The 22,877-nt window shown below is 47.9% G+C and overlaps 1 protein-coding gene across 5 annotated transcripts in view; it reads left to right on the forward strand.

Moving 5' to 3' along the window:
* THAP4 (THAP domain containing 4) overlaps positions 1–22,877 on the forward strand; it is a 48,818-nt gene that overhangs the window by 17,078 nt on the left and 8,863 nt on the right. For 2 of the 5 annotated variants that reach the window (XM_074190680.1, XM_074190683.1), the window contains 3 exons: positions 17,818–17,977; positions 19,666–19,775; positions 20,822–20,925. In XM_074190680.1, the coding sequence (XP_074046781.1) occupies positions 17,818–17,977; positions 19,666–19,775; positions 20,822–20,925 (374 nt within the window). Of the gene's footprint in view, positions 1–4,873; positions 5,071–5,279; positions 5,387–9,277; positions 9,373–17,817; positions 17,978–19,665; positions 19,776–20,821; positions 20,926–22,877 lie in introns of those variants that run through there. The other 3 variants (XM_074190684.1, XM_074190681.1, XM_074190682.1) reach the window with 3 other exon arrangements.

Below are 22,877 nucleotides of genomic sequence, written 5' to 3' on the forward strand. Positions count from 1 at the left end.
ATCCAGTTCATGTGTTTGTCATAGCATCATCTCCTTGATGTTGTGGTCTGCTTCGAGAATGAAGAGCAAAATATGATTTATCTGTCTGTCCATCTCTCTGTCTCTCTATCAACTAACTCTGTCTGTCTATCCGCCCAAGGACAACTAGGTGGCACAGTGTATAGAACACTGGCCGTGGAGTCGGGAGGATGGGAGTTCAAATCTGGCCTCAGTCACTTACTGTTCACCAGCTTGGTGATGTTGGCTGGATAAGTCACTTCACCTTGATTGCCTCACATCCAGGGTTATGTCCAGTTGTCCTGATTTCCTATGTGGACCTAGATGACTCTGGAGGAGAATGTGAAGCTGGTGACTTAGCACAGCCACGCCCCCTCCACTCCAATCCAATTCATGTGTGCTTGTCATGGCATCACCTCCCTGAGGTTGTGGTCTGCTTTGAGAACAAAGGACAAACTCTGTGTGTGTTTGTGTGTGTGTGTGTGTGTGTGTGTGTGTGTGTGTGTGTGTGTGTGTGTGTGTGCATGCGCTGAGGAGGAGAGGACATTCTAAAAGAAAGATTATGTATGAACAGATTAATTTGACTGAAGCCAAGTAACAGTGGCAGAGAAGACTAGACAGTACATTGAGGCAGATAGTACAGGCCTGGAAGTACCTGTTGTGGCCTTGATCTTGAAAGGGATAGGCAGATCTTGAAGGAGTTAGAAAACCAGAGTGAAATTGGTCTTTTAAGAAAGATTATTTTGGTTGTTGGGGATAGGAAAGAATCAATAGTAGTGGCAATCCCAAAGATAATCCTAATTCCTAGTAAACTAAGATGGTAACCCACCTGCTAATTGAACAACTGAGTTAACAGTGTCTCCTTCACATAATCTCTGATATCCTTTGGCTGCATCTTCTTTTGGAAGTTAAAGTCCTAATAAGTCTGCCTCTGTGAGCTGTCTGGCATCCATCCTCTTCTATTTCCATTGTCTCCATGCAGCCCATCATTTCTCTCCACGTGAACTCTTTCACGAGATTTGTGGCAGCTCTTCCTACTTCTCTACCTCCTCCTACTCCATCTTGTGTGGATCTGGTGGCATCACTCTTTTTGTTTGATCTTCCAGGCCCAAACCTCCCTAGCCTTATACCTTTCTGTTCCTCTCTTTGTGCTTCATGCCCCAGCCATACCAGACTATTGACCCATCCTTGTATGTGCCCTTCACCTTTACAGAAACACACTTTTACTCAATGGTCTTCCTCTGCTTCAGCTATTCCTCTCCTCTATTAACCTGTGGAATTCTTCTCCATTCTTCTGTAAAGCTTTCTCTGCCCACCCCCCCCAGCTAGCAGGGACCTTTTCTTGGCTCTGATGTAGCATTTCATATGTCACATCATTGAGTCAGGAAGTCAAACAGTCAAGGTTTTATTAAACATTTAGTATGTGCCAGCTCCTATGTTTGGCTTACTAACACTTGTAGAAAGAAAGACAGGTCCTGTCCTTAAGGAACTTATATTCTGTTTCTAAAAGAAAACCCCAGGGGGAGGGGGCAAGGGTTGGAAGGGTAGAGAGGAGCCAGTGAGGTTTCAGGCCCTGCCCATGGTGGAAGAAGTCCAGAGAGAGGATGAGAGTCAGAAAAGAAATAAGTATTGATTAGGCTCCAATTTGGGCAGTGTGCTAATTAGTAGGGATGCAAAGAAGGGTCAGAAATCAGTCCTTGCTCGGCAGTGTAGGGGAAGAGAATTTGTAGGTAGCAATGTACCAACAAGGTATGAATGAGATGGAATGGAAACCATCCACAGAAGGAGGGTTGTGCCTCGCTGATTATTTATTATTTATTTATTTGTTTGCTTATTTGTTCATTTATTTATTTTAAATTTTACAATTTTCCCCCTAATCTCACTTCCCTCCCCCCACCCCCCCACAGAAGGCAGTCTGTTAGTCTTGACATTGTTTCCATGCTATACATTGATCTCAGTTGAATGTAATGAGAGAGAAATCATCCTTAAGAAAGAAAAATAAAGTATAAGAGATCACAAAATTACAGAATAAGATAATGGATTTTTTTTTCCTAAATTAAAGGTAACAGTCTTTGGTCTTTGTTCAAACTCCACAATTCTTTCTCTGGATACAGATGGGATTCTCCATCACAGATCCCCCAGAATTGTCCCTGATTGTTGCACTGATGGAATGAGCAAGGCCATTAAGGTTGACCATCACTCCCATGTTGCTGTTAGGGTGGACAATAGTCTTCTGGTTCTGCTCATCTAGCTCAGCATCAGTTCATGCAAATCCTTCCAGGCTTGAAGGCATTAGCTTTTTTTTTTTTTTTTTTTTAGGTTTTTGCAAGGCAAATGGGGTTAAGTGGCTTGCCCAAGGCCACACAGCTAGGTAATTATTAAGTGTCTGAGACCAGATTTGAACCCAGGTCCTCCTGATTCCAAGGCCAGTGCTTTATCCACTATGCCACCTAGCCGCCCGAGGGCATTAGCTTTAAGGGAGATCAGGAAAAGCTGCTTGGAGATGGTAAGATTTTACTGGGAAATTGAAGGACGCCAGTGAAGCTGAGAGACAGAGATAAGGTCTTCTAGGCCTGGGACTCAGTCTGTGAAGGAGCTGCAATGATGGGGGGGGAAAGCATTGTGGAGGCTAGTGCCAGGTTGGAGAGGCTGAGTTGTGAAGGGATTGGAGTACCACATAGGATGTGAGTCCTGAGCATGATAGGGAGCAGACGGAGAAGACTATCACTTGGGAGAGAGCAGTTCCCCTTGAATGATTAGGTCAGAAGCCAAAAAAAAAAATGGTTATGAAGAAAGTGAGAGAGGAAGGGGAAGACAACAAGTAAAAAGTGACCAAGTTAACCTTGGGCTTGTGATACCCTGCCCAGATATGGCCCTGAAGGGGATCAAAGACAATGGGAAAGGTCACAGATGTGCAGACATGTGGACCATAGCATGTGAGCTAGAAAAAGTGGGCACCCCTTAGTGTGGGAATGACTGGACAAAGTGTGGTATGTGAATGTGATTGGCTGCCCTTAGAGGAGTGACAACTAGGGAAGAGTTCAGGGAGTGAGAGAAGCCTTGGTGAAACTGAGACCTTCAGACTGAGGGGAACAGAGAATGATACAGGTGATGATGGCAGTGATGGAAAGGAAAGGCATCAAAAGACTAATGGGGGAAGCTGTGTACTGAGCAATGGGAACTACAGGGAGTCCTTCATTGACAGTGCATTGGCTTATGTAGTTAGCGGTTTTGAAGAGGCAAATCATTGGGAGGTGGAAGCAGTACTTCTGAGAAGAAGTCCATCAAGAAAACACTCAATTAAAAACACTGGCCTGGGAGATGAGGGCTTAGGACCTGGGTTGGGTTTGTGACTCTGTGGTTGGAGAAGATGTCAAGCATTGGTGACCGATTGGGTTGGGAGTCAAGGATGTTGCCAAGGTTTCAATATGATGACTGGGAAGATTGCCAATGCCTTCCAAATTTAGGAAGAGGTCAAGGCAAGGCAGAGGGAGTGATGGAGCTAGAAGTGCAGGAAAGTGAGGAAGGTTGGCCATGAGTAGGATCTTCATCCTCATTCTGATCAGCAGTCCCAAAATGAGAGATGATCAAGGGTCTCCTGACATGGAGTTAGTGCCACTCATCTTTTCTGGGTGTTTTGGAACCTTGACTCCTTGACTTGTAACCACTTCTCAAAGCAGAATCAGGAATCCCCCAAACCCCCTTCAGCTCAGCTGCAGTTCTAGTTTCTAGTTTTATTTATGATATTAATACAATTCCATTTCTTCAATGGTAGGTTGACTCACTGGGCAGTAGAGGACTTCATATGGAGAATGGAGTTAGTGTTAGGATTAATTCTTAGCGCCCCACCTGCTCTCCTGCCCGTTCTGCCCCCATCACTGCAGAGGTGACCTGAGCACCATTGGGATTGGGTGTTTTCTGTGGTGCAGGGTTGCCACGCCCAAGAATTTATCACCTGCTGGTGACAGACTTCTTTGTCCTTGGTTAGACAAGCTATTAGGAAACAAACAATCCATAGCAGCCTCTTTTCTACATGTAGACCCTTCCAGGGCTTCTGCTAGCCTGGCAGGACTCCTGTGAGGCCCTGGGATATTTGCTCTAGGAGGCAGGCAGTGAATGGTGAGAAAAAGAATGTTCAGGTGGGAGGGTAAGGGAGAGGTTCAAGCCTCTGGCTTTTTCAGGCTAGAATAAACTTGTTTATGGCAATTGGGCAAGAGGTTGTAGAGAAGAGATTCTATCCGGGAAGGAATGTTTTCATTTTCCTGAAGATTTCTTCTTGTTTTCTTGGGTGATGGAAAGACCCCAAAGAAACTCTTGGCAAAAGCCCCAACCCTGCATAGATGGGGGAGCTCAGTTCAGACATTTCCCCTGCCATTCCTCTTCTCCCCCGCCATGGTCCCCCCAGCTGTAAAATGAGAGGATGAAATCAGATTCCCTGGAGGAGGTGCATCTTTGAAAATCTACGATCTGGGGAACTTGCAGTGTGGATGGATATCCCTCCACCCCGCCCTCAGCTCTCATGTCACCTGAGAGCCATGGTCAAAGGAAGAGCATGGAGGGGAGGCCAAGTTCACTGTTTTCTGCCTGATCCAACTGAAAACATCATTTGGTGATGTCACTTGGGGGGAGGGACAGTTTGGGGCCTGTCTGCTTGTTCAATACAAAATTGCCAGTCATTTAGTGGCTAAGGCTTGGGCTCTCATTACCAACCAGGAAATGCTTTCAAATGTGTATGTTTTACTGGAATCTTTTGTTTGTAGATTGCCTCTATTTTCCCACGCGTCCCTTGCCAGAGAAAAAGAAGCAGGGGCAGCGATGTAGTTTTTTTTTAAGATTTCCAAATATTTCCAAAATATAAATGTTAAGACATTTGATCATATAATACTTGATCATGAACACATATAAGTAAATTTTAAAAGGACAAAAAAAAAGAGGAAGAAGAGAAACACCGATCCCTGCTAGGAGAAATGCTGAAAAGCTAGGCAGTCGCTCCCTCAACTTCTGCAAAGGCCTGCAGCAAGATCTCACCTCTTCTCCTTTGCGCCATCGGGCCCAGCTCAGGGAACTGACCAGGTAGGGATAGGTGGGAGGAAAGAGAGAATCTATCACAGAGCAGAAGGCAGGCTGGCTCGGGCCCCACTCAGGCCAGGGCCCCCATTTGGAGGGCCCTTCTGCACCCCTGGGCTCCCTGGGGGGTCATTTGTCTTTTATTCTTCTCCCTCCTTGTGAATGATCTTTAAAAAAAAACTACAATTCCCAGGGTGCACTTTCCAGACTTAGAAGTCACTTCCTGTGCAACAATTTAACAACTAGGTAGAAAGCTTAGAAACAACCTTGAAGGACCTTCCAGGGAGAGAGATGATGAGCAGCATAGGAAGTCCAGATCCAGGTGAGCACGGGACAGGTGAACACAGGGGACAGGTGAGCACAGGTACGATGAGCTCAGGGACAGGGAGAGGATAGGTGAGCACAAGGGACAGGTGAAGGAGGGGGCAGATGAGGGAAGGGACTGGGGAGCACAGGGACAGAGGAGGGAGGGGTGAGCACAGGAGCAGGTAAGCCAAGAGACAAGTAAAAGAGGAGCTAGCTGAAGGGGTTTGTTTCCTGGAAGGGACAGAGAGGGAGAGGGAGGAGCTCACTAATAAACACAGAAACACAAATTAAAGCAGCTTAAAGGTCCCATGACCCACCCATCACCTTGGCAAAAAAAGACAAAATTCAGTATTGGTAGGGTTAGAGAAAACCAGGTTAATAAATACATTGATGGAGGAATTGCAAATCAGTAGAACAATTTGGGACATTAAATTTTTACCTAACCATTTCTTCTAGTAATTAAAAATTTATCTGTCCTGTACAATGAAGTAAATATACTATTCCTTTTTTCCCCTAGTTATTTTAATAAGTTTCCCCACCTTAGTTTCACTTTGTGAACAAGCTAGAATCTGTCTTGGGTATGATGTGAAATGTTTTTGCCACATTTCTGTCCTGTTTTTCCCAACAAAATTTATTATTGAATATTTTCCCCCACTTTATTACTTACAAGTTAATCAAACCAGGTGAGGTTTTTTGTTTGTTTGTTTTTTATTGTATATGGCTTTGAATTCAAGACCCTACAGACTGGGGGGGGATACTCGATGCTAGCTTGTTGATGGACATTACAGTATTTTATTTTTCCACTTTCCCTCCAGTATCCAAGGCCTGCCAGATCAAATCTTCCTTCTTCCTTTTAGTTTTCACATTAATCCCTTTAACTCTTTTGGTGCTGAAAATTTTTTTCCCTTTCATCCCAGGGCTGAATATTTTGTGCCAAAGACGAATTTCAAAGTGATCCATTACAGTTGCAGGTTGTTAGCTTCTTCCTAACCATCCTATAAATGAACCAAAAACAACTAAATAGCAAACCAGACTTGCAGGAAACATGTATTTTTCCAACATAACAAGCTCTGGCACCAAAAGAGTTGAGGTGATCCTGGCCTGTTTGTTTTTCCATATAAATTTCATTATGCTTTTATCAAATCTCATTATGTTAAAAAAGTAAATTAATTTAGTTTTGTCATTTTTACTGTCTTTCTTCAGTTCAGTCTCAACATATGTTGATAGTAGAGGCGCGGCATTTTCTCCTTATCCATGTCTTCTTGTAATTCTTTTATCATCCTGACCTATGTGAGCAAAGGCTCAATGGTGGAGAAAAGAGGGAGTCTTTGGAAGCTAGGGCAAAGGGTCAGTGGGGGTGGAGGGAGTCAGGATCACCCTTGTTAGCCACAAAGGAGCTGGTGAAGATGTTTGTGAGACATGACCAGAGTTGTGCATCCAGAGAGCCATTCAGCGTGTGCTAAGAACAGTGGCATGGGAAGTTCCAGGGGTCAGGAGAGTGAGGCCCCAGGAGGAAGACGAGGGGCCACCCACGTGGAGGCAAGGTCACTCAGTGTCAACTCAGAGTGGGAGGAATCCTGGGCCCCCAAGGTGGAGGTCGGTGCTTTGGAACAGTATCAGATCCCAAAGGAGGACCACAGAAGCGCTGCTATCCAGGCCCACAGGCAGCTGGTAGTTGTAGAGAGAGATGTCTGATTTGCCATCTTTTTTTTTCTTCTGCTATGGGGCATGATCTTTGAGATGGCCAATGGTAGCTAGTGCTCAAGACAAGAAAGGAGTGTCTGCTCCCTAACTCAACTGCACTCCGGCTGTCCCTGGGGACAGATGACCTGTGATGGACAGAGTTTGACTGAAGAGCAGGACAGGCTAGTGTCCTCCTGGTGGTCAAGGCGACTCAGAGTAGAACCTTCCAGCAGACCTTCAAGGAGATTGATTTAGGACTGGTGGGAGACAGCCCCCAAGAGTGATCATTCCCTCATGGTTCAGGGTCAGCTTGGCCAGTGAGGAAGTGCCCAAGCAGTCCTGTGAGTCCTTGGACAAAGGCATAAACAACTTCGTGATCACCTTTGCAGATGACACGAGGCAGGAAGGGTTCATTGATGACAGAGTCAGGATTTGGACCTTGACAGATGAGAATATTAGACTGAAGCCAACAAGAACCTTATAGGAACAAATGCAAAACCCAACTTTCCAAGCACAAAATGGGGGGAGACCTGGCTCAGCAGCCAGCTTCCTGAGAAAGATGGGGAGACTGTAGAGTGCGTGTGATATGGTGGCTAGAAAACAGTTGTGGTTAGGTTGCTGAAGCAAGGCAAAGACCTGCTAGTGGAGGGAACAATCAGGGGCAGCCTGGCCTTTTGGGGTCTCCCCCAAGCCTGAATCTTTGGTTCCAAATTGTCTTGGCTTTCCAGCATTCTGGGCTCATCTCTCCTCTAAACCACCATCATCCAGGAGCTTTGCTCTTCTCCTTAGTCCTCTAGCCTTTGCCCTTCATAGCTATTCATCCTCCTGTTCCATTGCCTCACTTCAGTGAGCTGGCTTTTGTTTTAGCTTGGTTTTTTGTTTTAAAAAAATTTGCTGAATCAGAACTTAGTCACTTTAAAAAATTAAATTTAAAAAAATCTTCTGTTTTTTGATATTTTCTCTTTCCTTCTGGTGCAGATTCAGTGCTCAATTTTGTAGAGATTTTTCTTTTTGTTTCTTTACATTGAAAGATTTAAAACATGAAATTTTTCTTTGTTTCATTATCTCTCAGATGGCTATTTCCTCCCCCTTGTTGCTTTTTTGAAAAAATATTATTTAAGGCAATGGGGTTAAGTGGCTTGCCCAAAGCCTCACAGCTAGGTAATTATTAAGTGTCTGAGGCCAGATTTGAACTCAGGTCCTCCTGACTCCAGGGCTAGTGTTCTATCCACTGTGCTGCCTAGCTGTCCCCCCCCCCACCCCGTTTCTAGAGAAATAATTTTTCTTTTTCTTCAATATCTTAAAAGGTAGATAACTTGGAGGTAACATAAGATTCCTTCCCCTTCATGTCCTGTATTGTCCTCTGTGTGTATATTTGTGAGACAGAGAAATTGAGACACAGAGAGTGAGGAAAGAGGAGAAAAATGAGAGGGGGGAGAGAGAGAAAAGGAGAAAAAAAGAGAGGAAGAAAAGAGAAAGCAGAAAAAGGAGAGAGAGGAGAAGGAGGGAGAGAGAGGGATTGAGGAGAGAAAGAGAAAGACTGACCCTAGTCTCTGACTTGGGATCGAATAGCTACTGGCTCCCCTATGGCTATTGTTTCAAGGAATCTCGAAGTGGAGATCTTCCCTCTTGTTCAGGTAGCTTTTTCCTGCTAGTCTTTGGGGCTTGGCTTCTAGGCACAGATGACTGGGCTGGAGTCGGAGGGGGGGGTCTGGCCCACGCTTGCCCTCACCCCAGGACTATGCCTCTTCAAGCTTCGGTCTCCTGTAAAACTGATAATATCTATAAAATTCTCAGATGCATTGCCAGGCTTTGCCAAGTATCATGTACTATCTAAATAGCGATTGGGATCATTGCTTCAGAGGCAGCCTTGGTTTTTGTCTCTGCCTCTTTGCACCCCAGGGCAAGAGGGTGGGAGATGAGCCAGGCCAGGGGCCAAGGCTGGCTGAAGGAAATTCAGGGGCTCTGGTCTCCTCTTCCTGTGACCCCCCATTCCCCTCTAATTTGGGGCAGCCCAGGCAGTAGCGGCTCCACCCTTTCTGCTCCCTGGCAGTGCCAGTGGGGATTACTCCTGGTTCTTTTCATTGTTCCTCTCTGCCCCTGGTCCTGGCACTTGGTGCCTTCTCCCTGCTCATTCTTCCTCCACATTTCTGCACCCGTGACTGCCCCTCCTCTTCCTGGCATCCTCTCCCAGGAAGCACATTGGCCAGCTGAGGTCTCCTTCCCCTCTTCCTAGCAGCCTTCTCCACCCCGGCAGGTGGCAGTGATCTGGGCACTGGCCTGAGGCTCCTGGAGCAGCAGCAGCCTCAGGAACTTCTTGTAAGATTTTTTGGTTTTGTTTTGACAATGGTTCTTTCTCCCTTCCCTCCCTCCTTTCCCTCCCTCTGTCTTCATGGGGGGCTTCACATCTCCCAGGACAGCCCAGATAAAAGCCTCTTCCAGGAACTCAGATAGCTAGTTAATGACCCATTTTTACCTTCTGCATTTGGAGGCAGGTTCCATGAATGACTTGATGAAAAGAGGGCCTCTTCCTAAGTAAAGGCCAGGCTAGCCACGCCTACTCGATCTGTACAGAGAGACCAACAGGGATCAGGCCTCTGCATTTCATTTGATTTTCACTGAGTTTTTATTTTTAAAAAGAACAATGTTATTGAGTCTTGCTTTTTTTCTCCCAATATTTAATGAAAAGAATGAGGGATAATGGCAGGCTCTGAAGAGTTGGCAATGGGCCCAAGAAGCTCTTTCCTCTTCTAACCCAGAAGTGGTGGAGAGCTATGTGGGGCAAAAAGTGGATGCATTAGTTCAAGGGGCCTCCTTGACCTTCTGGGTTCTCATCTGTCATGCCTTCCAAGGGATAGAAGGCAATGGTTGGTGAATCTGAGGAGAGCTTGGAACTTCCTGGATCAGAGTCGCCCAGGTAGAACTTTCCCCTGTGTTTTTGTCATAGTGCAACTATTCAACACTTACTCCATAGCCATTGGCCATTGTGCAGAGTTTGGGGGACAAAAGTAGTCCTGGCCTACAAGGACCTTCCTGTCTAATCGGGAAGACAACATGCCAATGAGCCACATCCAAGCCAACTTCAGGGAGGTTACCTTAGGCCAGGAAGGCATCCTGTAGCTGAGACTAGGAGGAGTCCTGGGAAGCCAGGAGGTCGAAGTGAAGAGGGAGAGCATCCCAGGTCTGGGAATGCCTGGACTTGGGAGAGGGAAGGTCTTGGGCAAGAAGCAGCTGGAAGGTCAGTGGCACTGGACCCAGGAGTGGGTGACAGGAGCAAAGGGGGCAAAGTATATACCCAAGTTCCATTATCTGTGTGCTAAGGAAAAGATGTAGCTAGGTCAGATGGCTGAGGCAGGTGTCAAAGCAGCCAAGAGATTCATTTGAAGGAATCTGGGCAGGTAACTGGCATTTATAAGGGTAGCTGAAAAGTTGGCTCCAAAACTGGGACTTCAAAAATTATAAGACCATGGCTTAGGTCAAAGGAACTAAACATCTAGGCCTTTTTTCTCTAAAATAATGTAGTTTTCTTCTCCAGAAGAACTCTATTTCAAAAAGTGGAGTTTTCGATATTTCAGTAGAGCTTTAGGATTTTCTCAGATTTTTTTTCTTTCAGTTCTTAAAATTAAAGATATGTGTGTGTGTTTATCTATCTAGCTATCTATCTAAAAGTGTAGAAGATGGCTGAAGATAGAGTGAATTGAAAGCTGACTTACTACACTGACAAGCTGTGTGACTCTAGGCAAGTCAGTCCACATCTTTGTTTGCCTTAGTTTCCTCATCTAGAAGTTTCCTCATTCCAAGTTCTTGTGAGGACCAAATGAGATGATTGTAAAGTGAGGAGCCCAGGCACACAGTAGACACTATATAAATGCTTCTTTCTTTCCAAATATATCTGTATGTCTACACACATAAATGCCCATACTCCCATGTAGACACTTTTATATCTATAGAGAGAATACTTTTGGGTGTGTATATACCAATATCTATCTATCTATCTATCTATGTTTCTACACAAATAGGCACATCTCTATGTAAGAGTTTTCCCATGCTCAGAGTGTTCTGCTTTCACTCTTGGTAGATATCTCTGGAGCACATTGATTGGTGAAATCAAAGGCCATCAGGGCAGGCCAAGTCTAAAATTGAAATAGGAAATCTAAAGGTTTGGTTTGGATTTCTTCTTTGGAAGCTCAGCTTGATCAAGTTGGTGGATCATCCTAACCCCATCTTCATCCCTTCACGTTTCTTTGGAAATTACTGACATCATTGTAGAACTCTTCCTAATAATGGGTTTCAGAAAGAGATTTTAGTTTCCAGCTCATTTCTATTGTCCGTTCTAGTCCTTCATGGTCTAGTTCATGGACTTCTTCTTACTAATATTTCCTGATATTCCCCATAAAGTTTCTCTCATTTCATCTAATCTCTTCAAACAAGCAGCGTGTATTATAGAAACCGTTGGATCTTTGTAACCCTGAGTGCTGGTGAGTTTGCAGGTAGACACACTGGACTGGTTTTCTCTGTTTTTCTCATGATCAGTTGACAATGTTCAGTCACGGAAACTTAATCTAAAGAGGGGAGGACCTTGGGATCCGAGATTCCATTTTCAGTGAACACAGACCTTTATTGACCTCAGATAGAAATGGCAATGAGAGTCCAGAAAACCCTGAGTCATTTGAAACTGTTAAGGTTAATAATAAGTTAATAAGTGTAAGTTAATAATCCTAGTTAATGATAATTAACATAAGTTAATAGTCATTTATATGATGCTTTTAAGGTCACCTCTTAAGAGGCTGGGACACAACCCTGGGAGATGTATGTTAGGGGGTTTCATTTTCATTTAATAGACTCAGAAATAGTAAGGGACCCATGTGGAGACACACAGCTTGCAAATGATGTCAGGATTCGAATCCAGGACTTCCCTGACTCCATTCTGGCTGTTGAGAACGTCCCTTGACAGAAGCCCAAACTTGGAAGGGACATCAGAGTTCCCTCTGGCAAAGGGATCAGCTATCCTGATTTGGAGACTTCCTGGGAGGGGGGACCCACTTCCCTTTCCCCAGGTTGAACATTGGTCCTGAGTTTCAGTTGGAAATGGATTTTTGCTGCTTCTACTTTTGTTCCTTGTTCTGCTCCCTGAGGCCTCTTTACATGAAACTCAGCCTTGTGTTCTTGGCTCCCAGATCAATATTCTCATCTGCTTTCACCAGTCTGACCCTCTGCAGGAGGAGGAGCATTAGAGGAGATATATATTGGGAGCTGGAAGGGTCTTAGAGGCTCTCTGGGCAATGCCCCCGAGATTTAGGCCTGGGTCGAGAGCCAACACCAATGCCATATTGAGCCCATCAAAGTCTTCTGGTGCACTTGGACCTGTGGTGTGGAGTGACCAGAGGTTCAAGGTCCCAGGATCATGGATGTAGAGCCCAAGGGGATGGTCGAGCTAATTTTACAGAGGAGGCTTAGGGAGTTCAGAAGTTTGTTTTCTCCACAAGATAAATAGGGCAAGAGAGCCTTGAGGAGTCCAAGATGATGGAGCAGACAAGGGCCGACCTCCTCAGTCAGACTGTGTGTAGTGCCATCATCACTGACTTTTGAAAGGAGATGAGAGTGGGAGGGGACCCGACCGAGCCTGAAAGAGCCCCCATCTCTGGTGTCTTCCAGTGCAAGCTCATCGAGTCTTGAAACCAGGAGGAAGGGGTCTGCTCCTTCTGACGCAGTGCTCATACCCCACAGGGAAGGGGGAACACTGCTGCCAGAGACAACGCAGCCTCCTCAAGAACAAGTCAGGCCAAACTTTGGGGGCAGGACCCCTGGACTGAGGGTGAGCAGAGCTTTGGAAGAAGGCTTTAAATGTGGGGAAAGTGAAGAAGCCTTGCCGGCCATGAAGCTGAGGTGAATCATGAGCATTTTAAGGTTTGCGTCTTCATCTGATCCTCACAAGACTGGAACTCTGGGAGGGGATGCTCAGACGCTCCTCACTTGGCAGAGGTGAGCCGACCTGCCCAGGCACACTGGGTCATGCTTAGTTAGTAAGGAAGTGTTTAAGGCAGGACTGGAATTCAGGTCTTCCTATCCAATGTGCCTTCTAGTGGTCTGTTCAGTCCTGTTTGACTCTTTATGACCCCATTTGGGGTTTTCTTGGCAAAGATACTGGAGAGGTTTGCCTTGTCATCTACCAGCTCATTTTACAGATGAGGAAACTGAGGCAAATGGGATAAAGTGATTTACCTAGGGTCACCAGCTAGTAAGTGTCTGGGGTCAGATTTGAACTTGGAGGACTCCAGGCCTGGTGCCTTTATCCACAGAGCCACCTAGCTGCCTTCTAGGTGTCATTTATCTGGTAGAGAAGAGAAGGAGGGTGACCCCAGAGCTAAATATAGGCCAAAGAGTGGGGGTGAAAATGGGGAGATAGTATGTAGTGCTGGTGGGAAGCCCCACCTCCCTCTTGAGTGTCTGTCTGCCAGCCAAGCCGGCCTCCTGGTGCTGCCTCCTTCAGAGGGCCTCAGACGGTCAGTCAGCATGGGCAGGATCCTGCTAGTGTGGAGGGGTCAGACTCGGACAGCATGCCCACAAAACCCCTAAGGAGACCAGTGCAGCTGAAAATAGAATTGGGAAAGACTGAACAAAACCCAGAGCAATACAACACAGATAATGTTAGTTTATGGTTGTCTGTCAGGAAACTGGTGGCAGGGATCCCCTGATGCAAGTAGCCCAGGGCAGGTGGGCCCTTCTTCTAGTGGTGTCCAAGCTGCCCCTGACCCTGAGGCCAGACTGAGGGCTTTCTGACTCCACTGCCCAGCTGACCAGTATCTGGGCCATTGGTGGATGTCTCTGAGGGGAGAGTACGGGATCTTAGGGAAAGCTAAGCTTCGGACAGAACCGTGCTCATCTCCTTTATGTAGTTTCATATAATAGGTGGCTGAGGGTGAACTTCTGTTTGACAAAATGTTTTCTTGTTAAGCAATGCCAGGGTGCAACAGTCCCTGCCCTGGGGGGGAGTTTTTTGGTGGGGGGGGGAGTGGGAGTGCCACTGCTCATCCCCACTACAGAAGACTGGCATGGGGAGAACACATCAGGAAGTTAGGGGCTGAAGGGGGTGCCTGATAGTGGGCCCCTTGACCACACATTTCCTGAGGGCCTCTGCGTCGGCAGACCTGGCCTTGAAAGGCCCTGCAGCCCTTTAACCTCTGCTCTCTGCCTCCCAAAGAACTCGGATACAGTTGGTTTAGCAAAGAGAATATGATGATGATGATGATGATGATGATGATGATGATGATGATGATGCTACTGTGAAAAATGCCTCTTCATGAGAGAAGGGAGAGATGCCTGGGGAATGGAGGGAGAACCGAGGAAGGATTAGAACCAGAGCTAGGCCTCAGAAGAAAGGAACCATTTCACCAGGAAACTGTGACCTGAGCTACCAGCATTCCTCCTTGGTCCCCAAGGTGAAAGTCCTGGCTGAGAGGCTGAGCCCCGGGAGGAGGCAACTGTTGCATCACATGTCCACTGGGGGGCAGGCGTGGTCCAGGCAACTGGTCTTCCATGATGGTGTGTTCAACTCATTTTAGCCATTTCGTAGATGAGAGGAGAGGGCTGGTCCCAAGATTGTGTGTGTGTGTGTGTGCGTGTGTGTGTTTCTACATCTGCGTCTGTGTTGCTGGGACCCCAGCATCCTGGCTGCATGGCTGGGAAAGCCCAAGGACCCAAGTGGTTTGCCAGGGCCATTGAGGGAGTGTCTGTTTTTCACTATAACATTTTGGGAACTAGAATTGGTTGCTGTCAGAGAGTGGAAGCCAATGTCTTCAATGAGGTGTCCAAGGACCTCGGTTCTCTTCCCTCCAGGTGTGACCATCAGGATCCCCTTGACAAGCGCAGCAGAAGCCTCCCAAAGGGAATGGCCTCCATGCTCTGAGGCTGCCTGCCGACACCTTGGACTGGGCTTTGGCCTTGTTGCCTGCAGTGTCTCCCCAGATCAGGTTCTGCCTGGTCTTTACTCATTTCTTCTGACTCAGCAGCAGCTGACTGCCCTGGGGCTGACTTCCCATTCTTTCATGTTCCCTTCCCTTGTCTGGGTTTTAATAGCAGCCAAAGCCTGGAAACTCTCCCTGTGGCAAAATTGGAAGAAAACATGTTCCTCTCTCCTGCCCCAAGACTCCTGATGGGAGCGGGGGGTGGGGGGGGAGCAGACAGAGAATGACTGGACCTCATGACCCTGAGCCCCCAAGAGAATCGGGCCATGGAGAATAGGGACTGCTTTGGTTTGCGTAAGGCTTTGCCCACTAATTGCTCCTCTTCCATGATTGAAGCCTTTGCCTACAAGGAAGTCGAACCCCTCAGTCCAGGCTGTTATCTAGATTGTGGGGCGGCTTTGTCTCCAACAGACAGAGACTAGGTGGGCACCATGTGCAAACTGCTCTTTCTATCCAGGCCTGACCTTGGCCTAGACTGACAGAGAGCAGCAGTGGGATTTTTAAGAAGATATATAGCAATATAACATGGATGTGAGTGAACTTTGTGAGTGTTCTGCTATGGAATTTCTTAATTCAGTTCAGATGACTCCTCTTTATTCTTTGTCCAGTGACTATTTTAGAGGGAGGCATTGGCAGACTTGGCCAAATAGCCAGGAAAAGGCCTGTTCTCCCCCCCACCCGAAAGGTTTCCTCATCCTGAAGTGGAAGGTACCCTTGTTCTTCAAGATGGTGCCCTGGGTCGGTCCATGTCAGGCTTCAGCAAGGTTAAAGGACTGGTCTAGCAGAGTTTGGAGTGACCACAGAGCGGCCACAGGATCCTCAAAGACCATCTTTGAAGACATGGGGGCAAAGGGTGTACACATGTCAGTGAAATCCAAGATGTTTGAAATGTTAGAGTATGAAGCAGCTGATGTGGAAAAGAAAGGTGACCCCATGGTGAGAGTCAAGGAAACTGGCTGCCTCAGCTATAAAAGGGAGATAATAGACCTGCCTTTCATGGTAAGGGTGAACTGTATAAAGTGCTTGGTAGGCCTCAAAGCCATTCATTGTAGCAAATGACCCAGAATCCGATGATCCCAGTTCAAGGTCAGCGAATGACTTGAGCCTCCTGGTACCTGAAGATCCTCATTTGGGGAAAATGGAATTGGGATCTCAAAAGTCTCCTCCCACCTTAAGATTTTGTGAGCTTAGGACTTCTTGGGTGGGGGATGGGGAGCAGTCAATTTTAGTCTATTCCTTTGGACCATTCTTGCTGCTTATCTCTCTTGACCAATGTTAATCCAAGGCTCATGGACTTTCTTGGGCCTCACCATTTCTGCTTTTATGTGTCTTCAATGACAAGCATTATAAAAGTCCTCACTAGAGTTCCTCTGAATATTGGCTCCTTTGCTATGTGTGATGTATACAACTTAAGTTACTCTTTCCTGAGCATCTCCTGTCTCACCATACCCTGTCCCATATATTCTTGTGCAGTAGACAGTATCCTCTAATTTCCAGCCCTAGCTTTGTGACCTTCACGGTGCTCTGAAAGGATTCCAGGTCCTCACTGGTTTCCCTCAGGTGCACCTGTCACAATAAGCTCAGGTCAACAACATGGTGGCCCACCACCAACAGCTGTTTGTTGCTCCTTTCATGAGATCCAGGCCCTTGGCAGCACCCTCTCTTTTCACAAATTCTCTCTAGGTTCTCCCCAAATTGATCTAGTCTTTTAAATGGCTCCATTTTCCATTTATTTCACCCCTTTAAGTGAGATTTGTTTTCACCAGTTTATACCTTTGAACTTCAAAGTTCACATTTGAAAACTTTCTTGTATTTTGTAAAAGTAAATGTCTATGGAGCCAATGTAAACAGTAACAGAATGCCTTCAGGGGGTGGGGAGGGAAGCAAGAATGGGGGAAAATTGTAAAACTCAAAACAAATAAAATCTTTCTTTTTTAAAAAAGAAAAGTAAATGTCTATCAGACCAGGTTTCTTACAAACTTTTCAGCTGAATTTGCTTATTTGGAAAGTGGAGTCTTCGATTTTGATATATCAATTTGACTGTTGGTGGTATTCTGATGGGGGAGGTCTTAGGGACCCTCATAGACTCATTACAACAGTGGCCTTACCTCCTCCCTCTTCTTAATTCTCACATCACTGTTCCCAAGTCTTCAGGTGGACAGCTTCATACGTGTGACTCCCCCACTTTCAGTGGAGATGAGAGGAGTCAGGCCATGACCTGTTATGTTATAGGGACCTGTTACATTATAGGGACCATTTGGTATATGGTGCAATCCCAGTGAAAGGCCCTCAGGATTCTGGATTGAAATCTCTCCCATTGCATGTTCCTTTTGCTCTTGGTCCTCTTGTCATTATTTTTTCATTCCCCATCATCATCAACAGCAGCAACAATGAGACTCCTATTGGTCTTGACACAGTCTCCAAAAGCTGTCGGTGGGAAGGGGCTGCATCAGCTGGTGTCTGCCTCCCCGGCCCCTGTCAGGGGGTGGGAGCTGAATCCCAGGCAATAGATCTTGGTGTTCCCCTACCAGTTTCTCAGTAATTACCAAATGATTTGAAACCAACAGACATCCAAATAGTAATAGTCAAGAGAAAGCTAATAAGCAAATGGAACCCTGAGCTGGAGCTTGTGTGGTCAGGGTCTTGGGTCCAGCTCTCTGCCCTGGAGCCTGGAGTCTTGACTACCTGGATGTACCTTCATTTCCTCCCATTACATGAGTGGGTTGGACTAGTCCCCCATCCTGTGGTTCAAGCCAGTGACCTGGGTGCATTCTGACCCTACCTTCCTTGTTGTCCTCAGAGACCCCAACGATGAACCCTATCATTGAGCCTCTCTCCTGGATGCTGGGCACCTGGCTCTCTGAACCCCCTGGAGATGGTATCTACCCGACCCTGCAACCTTTTCATTACTTGGAGGAGGTGCACATCACTCACGTGGGCCAGCCGATGCTGAACTTCTCGTAAGTGGAGAATTCATTCTGTCTTTTCTTATGAATATGGCCTTTGGTTGTGTCTTGTGAAAAGGGAACCTGATGAAATAGCCACCCATTGAGCACAATGAAGTCCAGCAGCTCATCGTTCTTGGTGTTTGGGAGAAATGTCGGGCGACTGGCTTGTTGATTTATAAAAATGGTCCCTAGATGTCTTTGAACTGCCAACATAGAAACTACTTCTGGCTAAAATGATTGACTATTTGAACAAGCTGGTGGTTGTGCTTGGGCTACAAGCCCTACTTCAGTCAAGATTTTCCAGGCGTATTAGCTTAATTAGGCCTCTAACCAGGGGTGTGTTTGAGTCAGCCAACTCAGGAGAGCTGGTTGTTAAATAGTCAATATTAGTATTTATACCTCAGAAACAGCAAGCCAATAGATCAAGGGCTTGATTGATTGTGTTGTCGATTGTCTCGACCTAAGGAGGTGATGATGGACATGTTAATGCAAATCACACTTACCCCATCATGCCTCCATTCTTCTCCCAGAAGGGCGCTGGTTCAGCATCCCTTCCATCCAAACCCCAGGTCTTAATTGTATTGTCTCTTCTCGGTGGTCTCTGGGAGTCTTGTGCCACAGAGCTTCCTCACCTTCTGCCTCCTGCGGCTTCTGCTACTGTTTTTGTGATGGTTTGCTCCTTTTTTAAGCCAATGGAAGTGACAGTTTTTGGTTATTTTTAAAGCTGGGCCCAGTCATGGGTATGGCAGGATGACCAATTGGCAGTTTGTACCCACGTCCTGGCATTTAACTGATACCCCACTTTGTTCTGGGGGGGGCAGCGGATCACTGTGCTGGGCCTCAGTTTCTTTGTTTTTAAAGTGGGAATGGTAGTCACTTGTCCCACCTCCCTCACAGGATCTGGCATTCTTTTTTTGTTTTGTTTTGGTTTTCTGCAAGGCAATGGGGTTAAGTGACTTGCCCAAGGCCACATAGCTAGGTAATTATTAATTGTCTGAGGCCAGATTTGAACTCAGGTCCTCCTGACTCCAGGGCCGGTGTTCTATCCACTGTGCCACCTAGCTGCCCCTTGCAACCTGACATTCTCCAAGTATTCCCTCTCCCTGAGCCGAGGGAGGCTTCATACTGAGTGGGGGTGGGGGGGGTGGGAGCCCTTCTCTCTGCTGGTCTAATCCAGTTGACCGGAGCTGATAACAGCAGTGAATGTTTCTGTGGCTCTTTGCTGCTCCTCCCCCGGTCCGTGGCTTTACAGAGCTTCGAGATTGAGTCCTTTATGAAGATTCTCACACAGCACCCTTCTCAGGGAGGTAGAGCCACCCATTTTTACTAAAAAAGTAAAGATCACAGGGATTTGCTCTGATCATCACTCAGCTTGGCCCAGGATCAGTTAATCAATTAATCTGTAAACATTTATTGAGCCCCTTGAAGCAGGAACCACAGTCCTGGTCTGGTGGCTTCCTTGCCTGGGAAAGAACCATTTCAATCGTTCCCATTTCCCCCAAGCCTCACCCCAGAATGCTTGAACGTGGGGCCCTGGCTTGGCCAAGGGAAAGATCACGATGAGGGAAACCTTCAGTGGTGCCTTGAGGCTGTTGACTTGTCCAGGCTTTCAGCCCAAGCACGGCTCTCCCCCTCTGGGGGAACATGACAGACTCTGGCTGCTTCCCGGTCGGGATTGATGATCCCTGGTCTCCCCCTAGGTTCAATGCCTTCCACCCAGACACCAAGAAGCCCATGCACAGAGAATGTGGATTCATCCGCCTCAAGCCGGACTCCAACAAGGTGGCCTTTGTCAGCGCTCAGAACACAGGTAGCGGCCTGGGCAAGGGGCCTTGGGAGCCTGGGTCATTTCCATATTTTGCCATTGTGTCGTTGCTAGGGCAGGAGAGAGCTCTCTGGCAGAGGAGAGGAGAACCCGCATGGTGGGGGGCTTTGGGGGAGAGTGTTCCCAGCCCTGAGGTGGCTGCTGGAGGAGAAGGGACAACAGGAAGATGGGGGGAAGGTCACCCAAGGTTTCCATGCTTGATGAAGAATGGTCAGAAATCCAGGTTTAGAACTGGGGCCCCCCATGAAGACTGCTTTCAGCCAGTCACTTCCACTCCTTCACCTGGTGCGAGGGGGGTTCCCCAGTAGCAGGCTGCAGGCCGCCGCAGTCTACAGGAACCGTTTCTCTCAGTGACTCATAGACGCGGGGTGGTCCTGCAGGCTGCATCTGGGGGGCCCTGAGGGAGGGAAAGTGGCAGTGGTCCTGCCTCTGTCACCATCTCTGAGCTCTGGCAGTTTTGATCATCTAGTTAATGATGCTGAAATGCTCATCCCAAGCAGGTCAGTTCAAAAAGATCTCCCTGGGAAAGGAACCCACTTAACCATGCTCTCGTGTACGCCGTTACCTGGAGGCAAGGCAGCAATGTCAGACTCGGGGGGGGAGAGAGCAGGCCCTAGCACAGTGCTGTGCAGCCCCAGGCAAACGGTTGGACAGTCTAGAACCTTCTTGGGTTCCCCAGGTGGTACTGAAAGGAGAGGGGTAGCCTCTGGGGGGGCTTAACTGCTCAGGAAGTGGAAGAGCAGGTGAAGGGACTTGGCCAGAGTTATGGAGCTTGGCAGGGTCTGGACCCGTCCTCCCATTAGCGCCTGGCTGGTGAGATGGAGTCAGAATTGATCAGGACTTCTTAAGGAGGAGGGAGGGAGGGAGACTGCCCTAGGGCAGGAATATCAGTAACAGGAAGGGGTGTGCAGACCAGGTGAGGGCGTGGCTTGTAGTCTCCCCCATTGAGGCAGAGCAGCCCTGCCAGGAAACCCCAATGCCAGACTTTCAGGACCATCCCTGCTAAAGGATGGAACTTCTTGCTCCTTTAGGTATTGTCGAAGTAGAGGAGGGTGAAGTGAACGGGCAGGAGCTGTGTATAGCGTCGCACTCAATCGCCCGGATCTCCTTTGCTGCTGAGCCCCGCGTGGAGCAGGTGAGAGCCCGCCACCCCTTTGGGGATGTGCCACTCTTGGGTCAGAGGAGGGGGTGTTGGTAAGCACTCAGCTCAGAACCTGCACAGATCTGGTCTCCGATCAGAGTCCTCTTCTCCACGTTCTCCCTCCACGAGGGGCCGAGAGGATTGTCAGTCCTCTTCTCTTCTCTTCTCTTCTCTTCTCTTCTCTTCTCTTCTCTTCTCTTCTCTTCTCTTCTCTTCTCTTCTCTTCTCTTCTCTTCTCTTCTCTTCTCTTCTTTCTCTTCTCTTCTATTCTCTTCTCTTCGTTCTTTCTGTCTTCACACCAAATCTCCCTCCAAGGCTTTCACCACATCTGACATTAACGGTTTTCGAGCTGCTCCAGATGGGTGGCAGGGAGGGCCAGGCCAGGGCCCAGAAATGAGACTCCTGGAGATTGGAGCTGCCTCGGAAGGGAGAGATATGTGGGGGTGACCTTCAGTTTCTCCCTCCTCCTTAAGGGGCATTTTTCACTTAATTACAAATTCCCATGTTTCAGAAAGAGGACCAGACCAGCATTAGGCGGTGCAGTGGAGGAAGACTCACTTTGGAGTCAGGAGGCCAGAGTTTGAATCCAGCCTCAGACATTTGACATTACCTAGCTGTGTGACTTTGGACAAGTCCCTTCACTCTGACTCCTCACATCCAGGGCCATCTCCAGTCCTGATTCCTATCTGGCCACTGGCCCCAGGTGACTCTGGAGGAGAAAGTGAGGCTGGGGACCTAGCACAGCCCCCTCACTCCAATCCAATTCATTCCCTAGTGTTCTGGTCTTCTTTGAGAACGAAGGACAAACATAATTATCTGCACAGAATTAACCTGGCCCCCGATTCCCTAGGAATGGTGCCATCTTGATGACTTCCACATTTCAAGGAGCAGTGCTGGCCATAGTGTCGCCACTCTCTCCCGTGGCTCAGGTGGCCGATGCTGATGAGCCCACACATCGGCCATGTGCTCCAGGCCTGTCCAGCTGAGGGGATGGGTCTGGTCACTCGCCTGTCCACAAGGCACCAGGGGATGGTCCACTGTTGATGATGAGGGAGAGGGCCAGGCCGAGGCTGGGGGCCATTGCTGAGCCGGGCCTCTTCTAATAGATCCTCTGGTGAGCAGGATGATGATTATGAACGTTCATTTTCTTTTTAAAAATGTTCCTACAGAGCTTATGGGGGGAAGTTGGGAACTCTATTGGGACACTCCTGAGACCCCCCCTTCCATCTTCATTTTGTTCTGTTTTTAACTCTATCTCTGTTGGGAGCTTTTGTTTTCATTTCATCTGTGTCCCCTGTTTGCTTTCCCCCCCTTTTTTTCAGGGGAGCCACCCCTTGTCACAGCAGGCCTGGCTGGGAGCCCCCACCTATGCAAAGAAGGGGGGGACATCCTGTCAGCTCACAGCCCTCCTTTGGGCCCCGCTGGGGCGTTCCACTTTCCCAGCTTTCCATGTCTACCTCCCATGACCTCCTGAAGTGACAGGAAGAATAAACAGTTCCACCTCCCTGTGAGGAGAGGGATATTCCCAGCCGGCAGCTCCCCATGACTCAGCTGGGCCGGGCCTGGCCCATACAAGGGCATTCTGCTCTCCGGGAGTCTACAAGGAGGGGCTGGGAAGGAGGCACAGCGGCTTCTGGGAGGAGCTTCTCCTTAGGGGGAGCCCCCAGAAAGAGCCAGAGCAGCCAGGGGCGGGGGTGGACCTGGGTCGGGCCCTCCAGGCTCTGGTAGACTGTGAGGTCCTTGAGGGCAGAGGCCTGCATGGCCTGGGAGGCTGCTCTCTGTTTCTCCTGTCTAACACCCCGGCCGGAGAGCTCTGCACCTCCTGCCAGTCAGGAAACAATCCTCTTCCATTCCTTGGGGTCCTTCTACCCGGGGCCAGAGTCTTCCTCGTGGCAGGTGACATGCTCGGCCCCTAGAAGGGGTCTCCCTGGACTGAGCCCCGAGCT

This window comes from Macrotis lagotis, chromosome 6 (genome assembly GCF_037893015.1).
Source record: "Macrotis lagotis isolate mMagLag1 chromosome 6, bilby.v1.9.chrom.fasta, whole genome shotgun sequence".
In the NCBI taxonomy this organism is placed as follows: domain Eukaryota; kingdom Metazoa; phylum Chordata; class Mammalia; order Peramelemorphia; family Peramelidae; genus Macrotis; species Macrotis lagotis.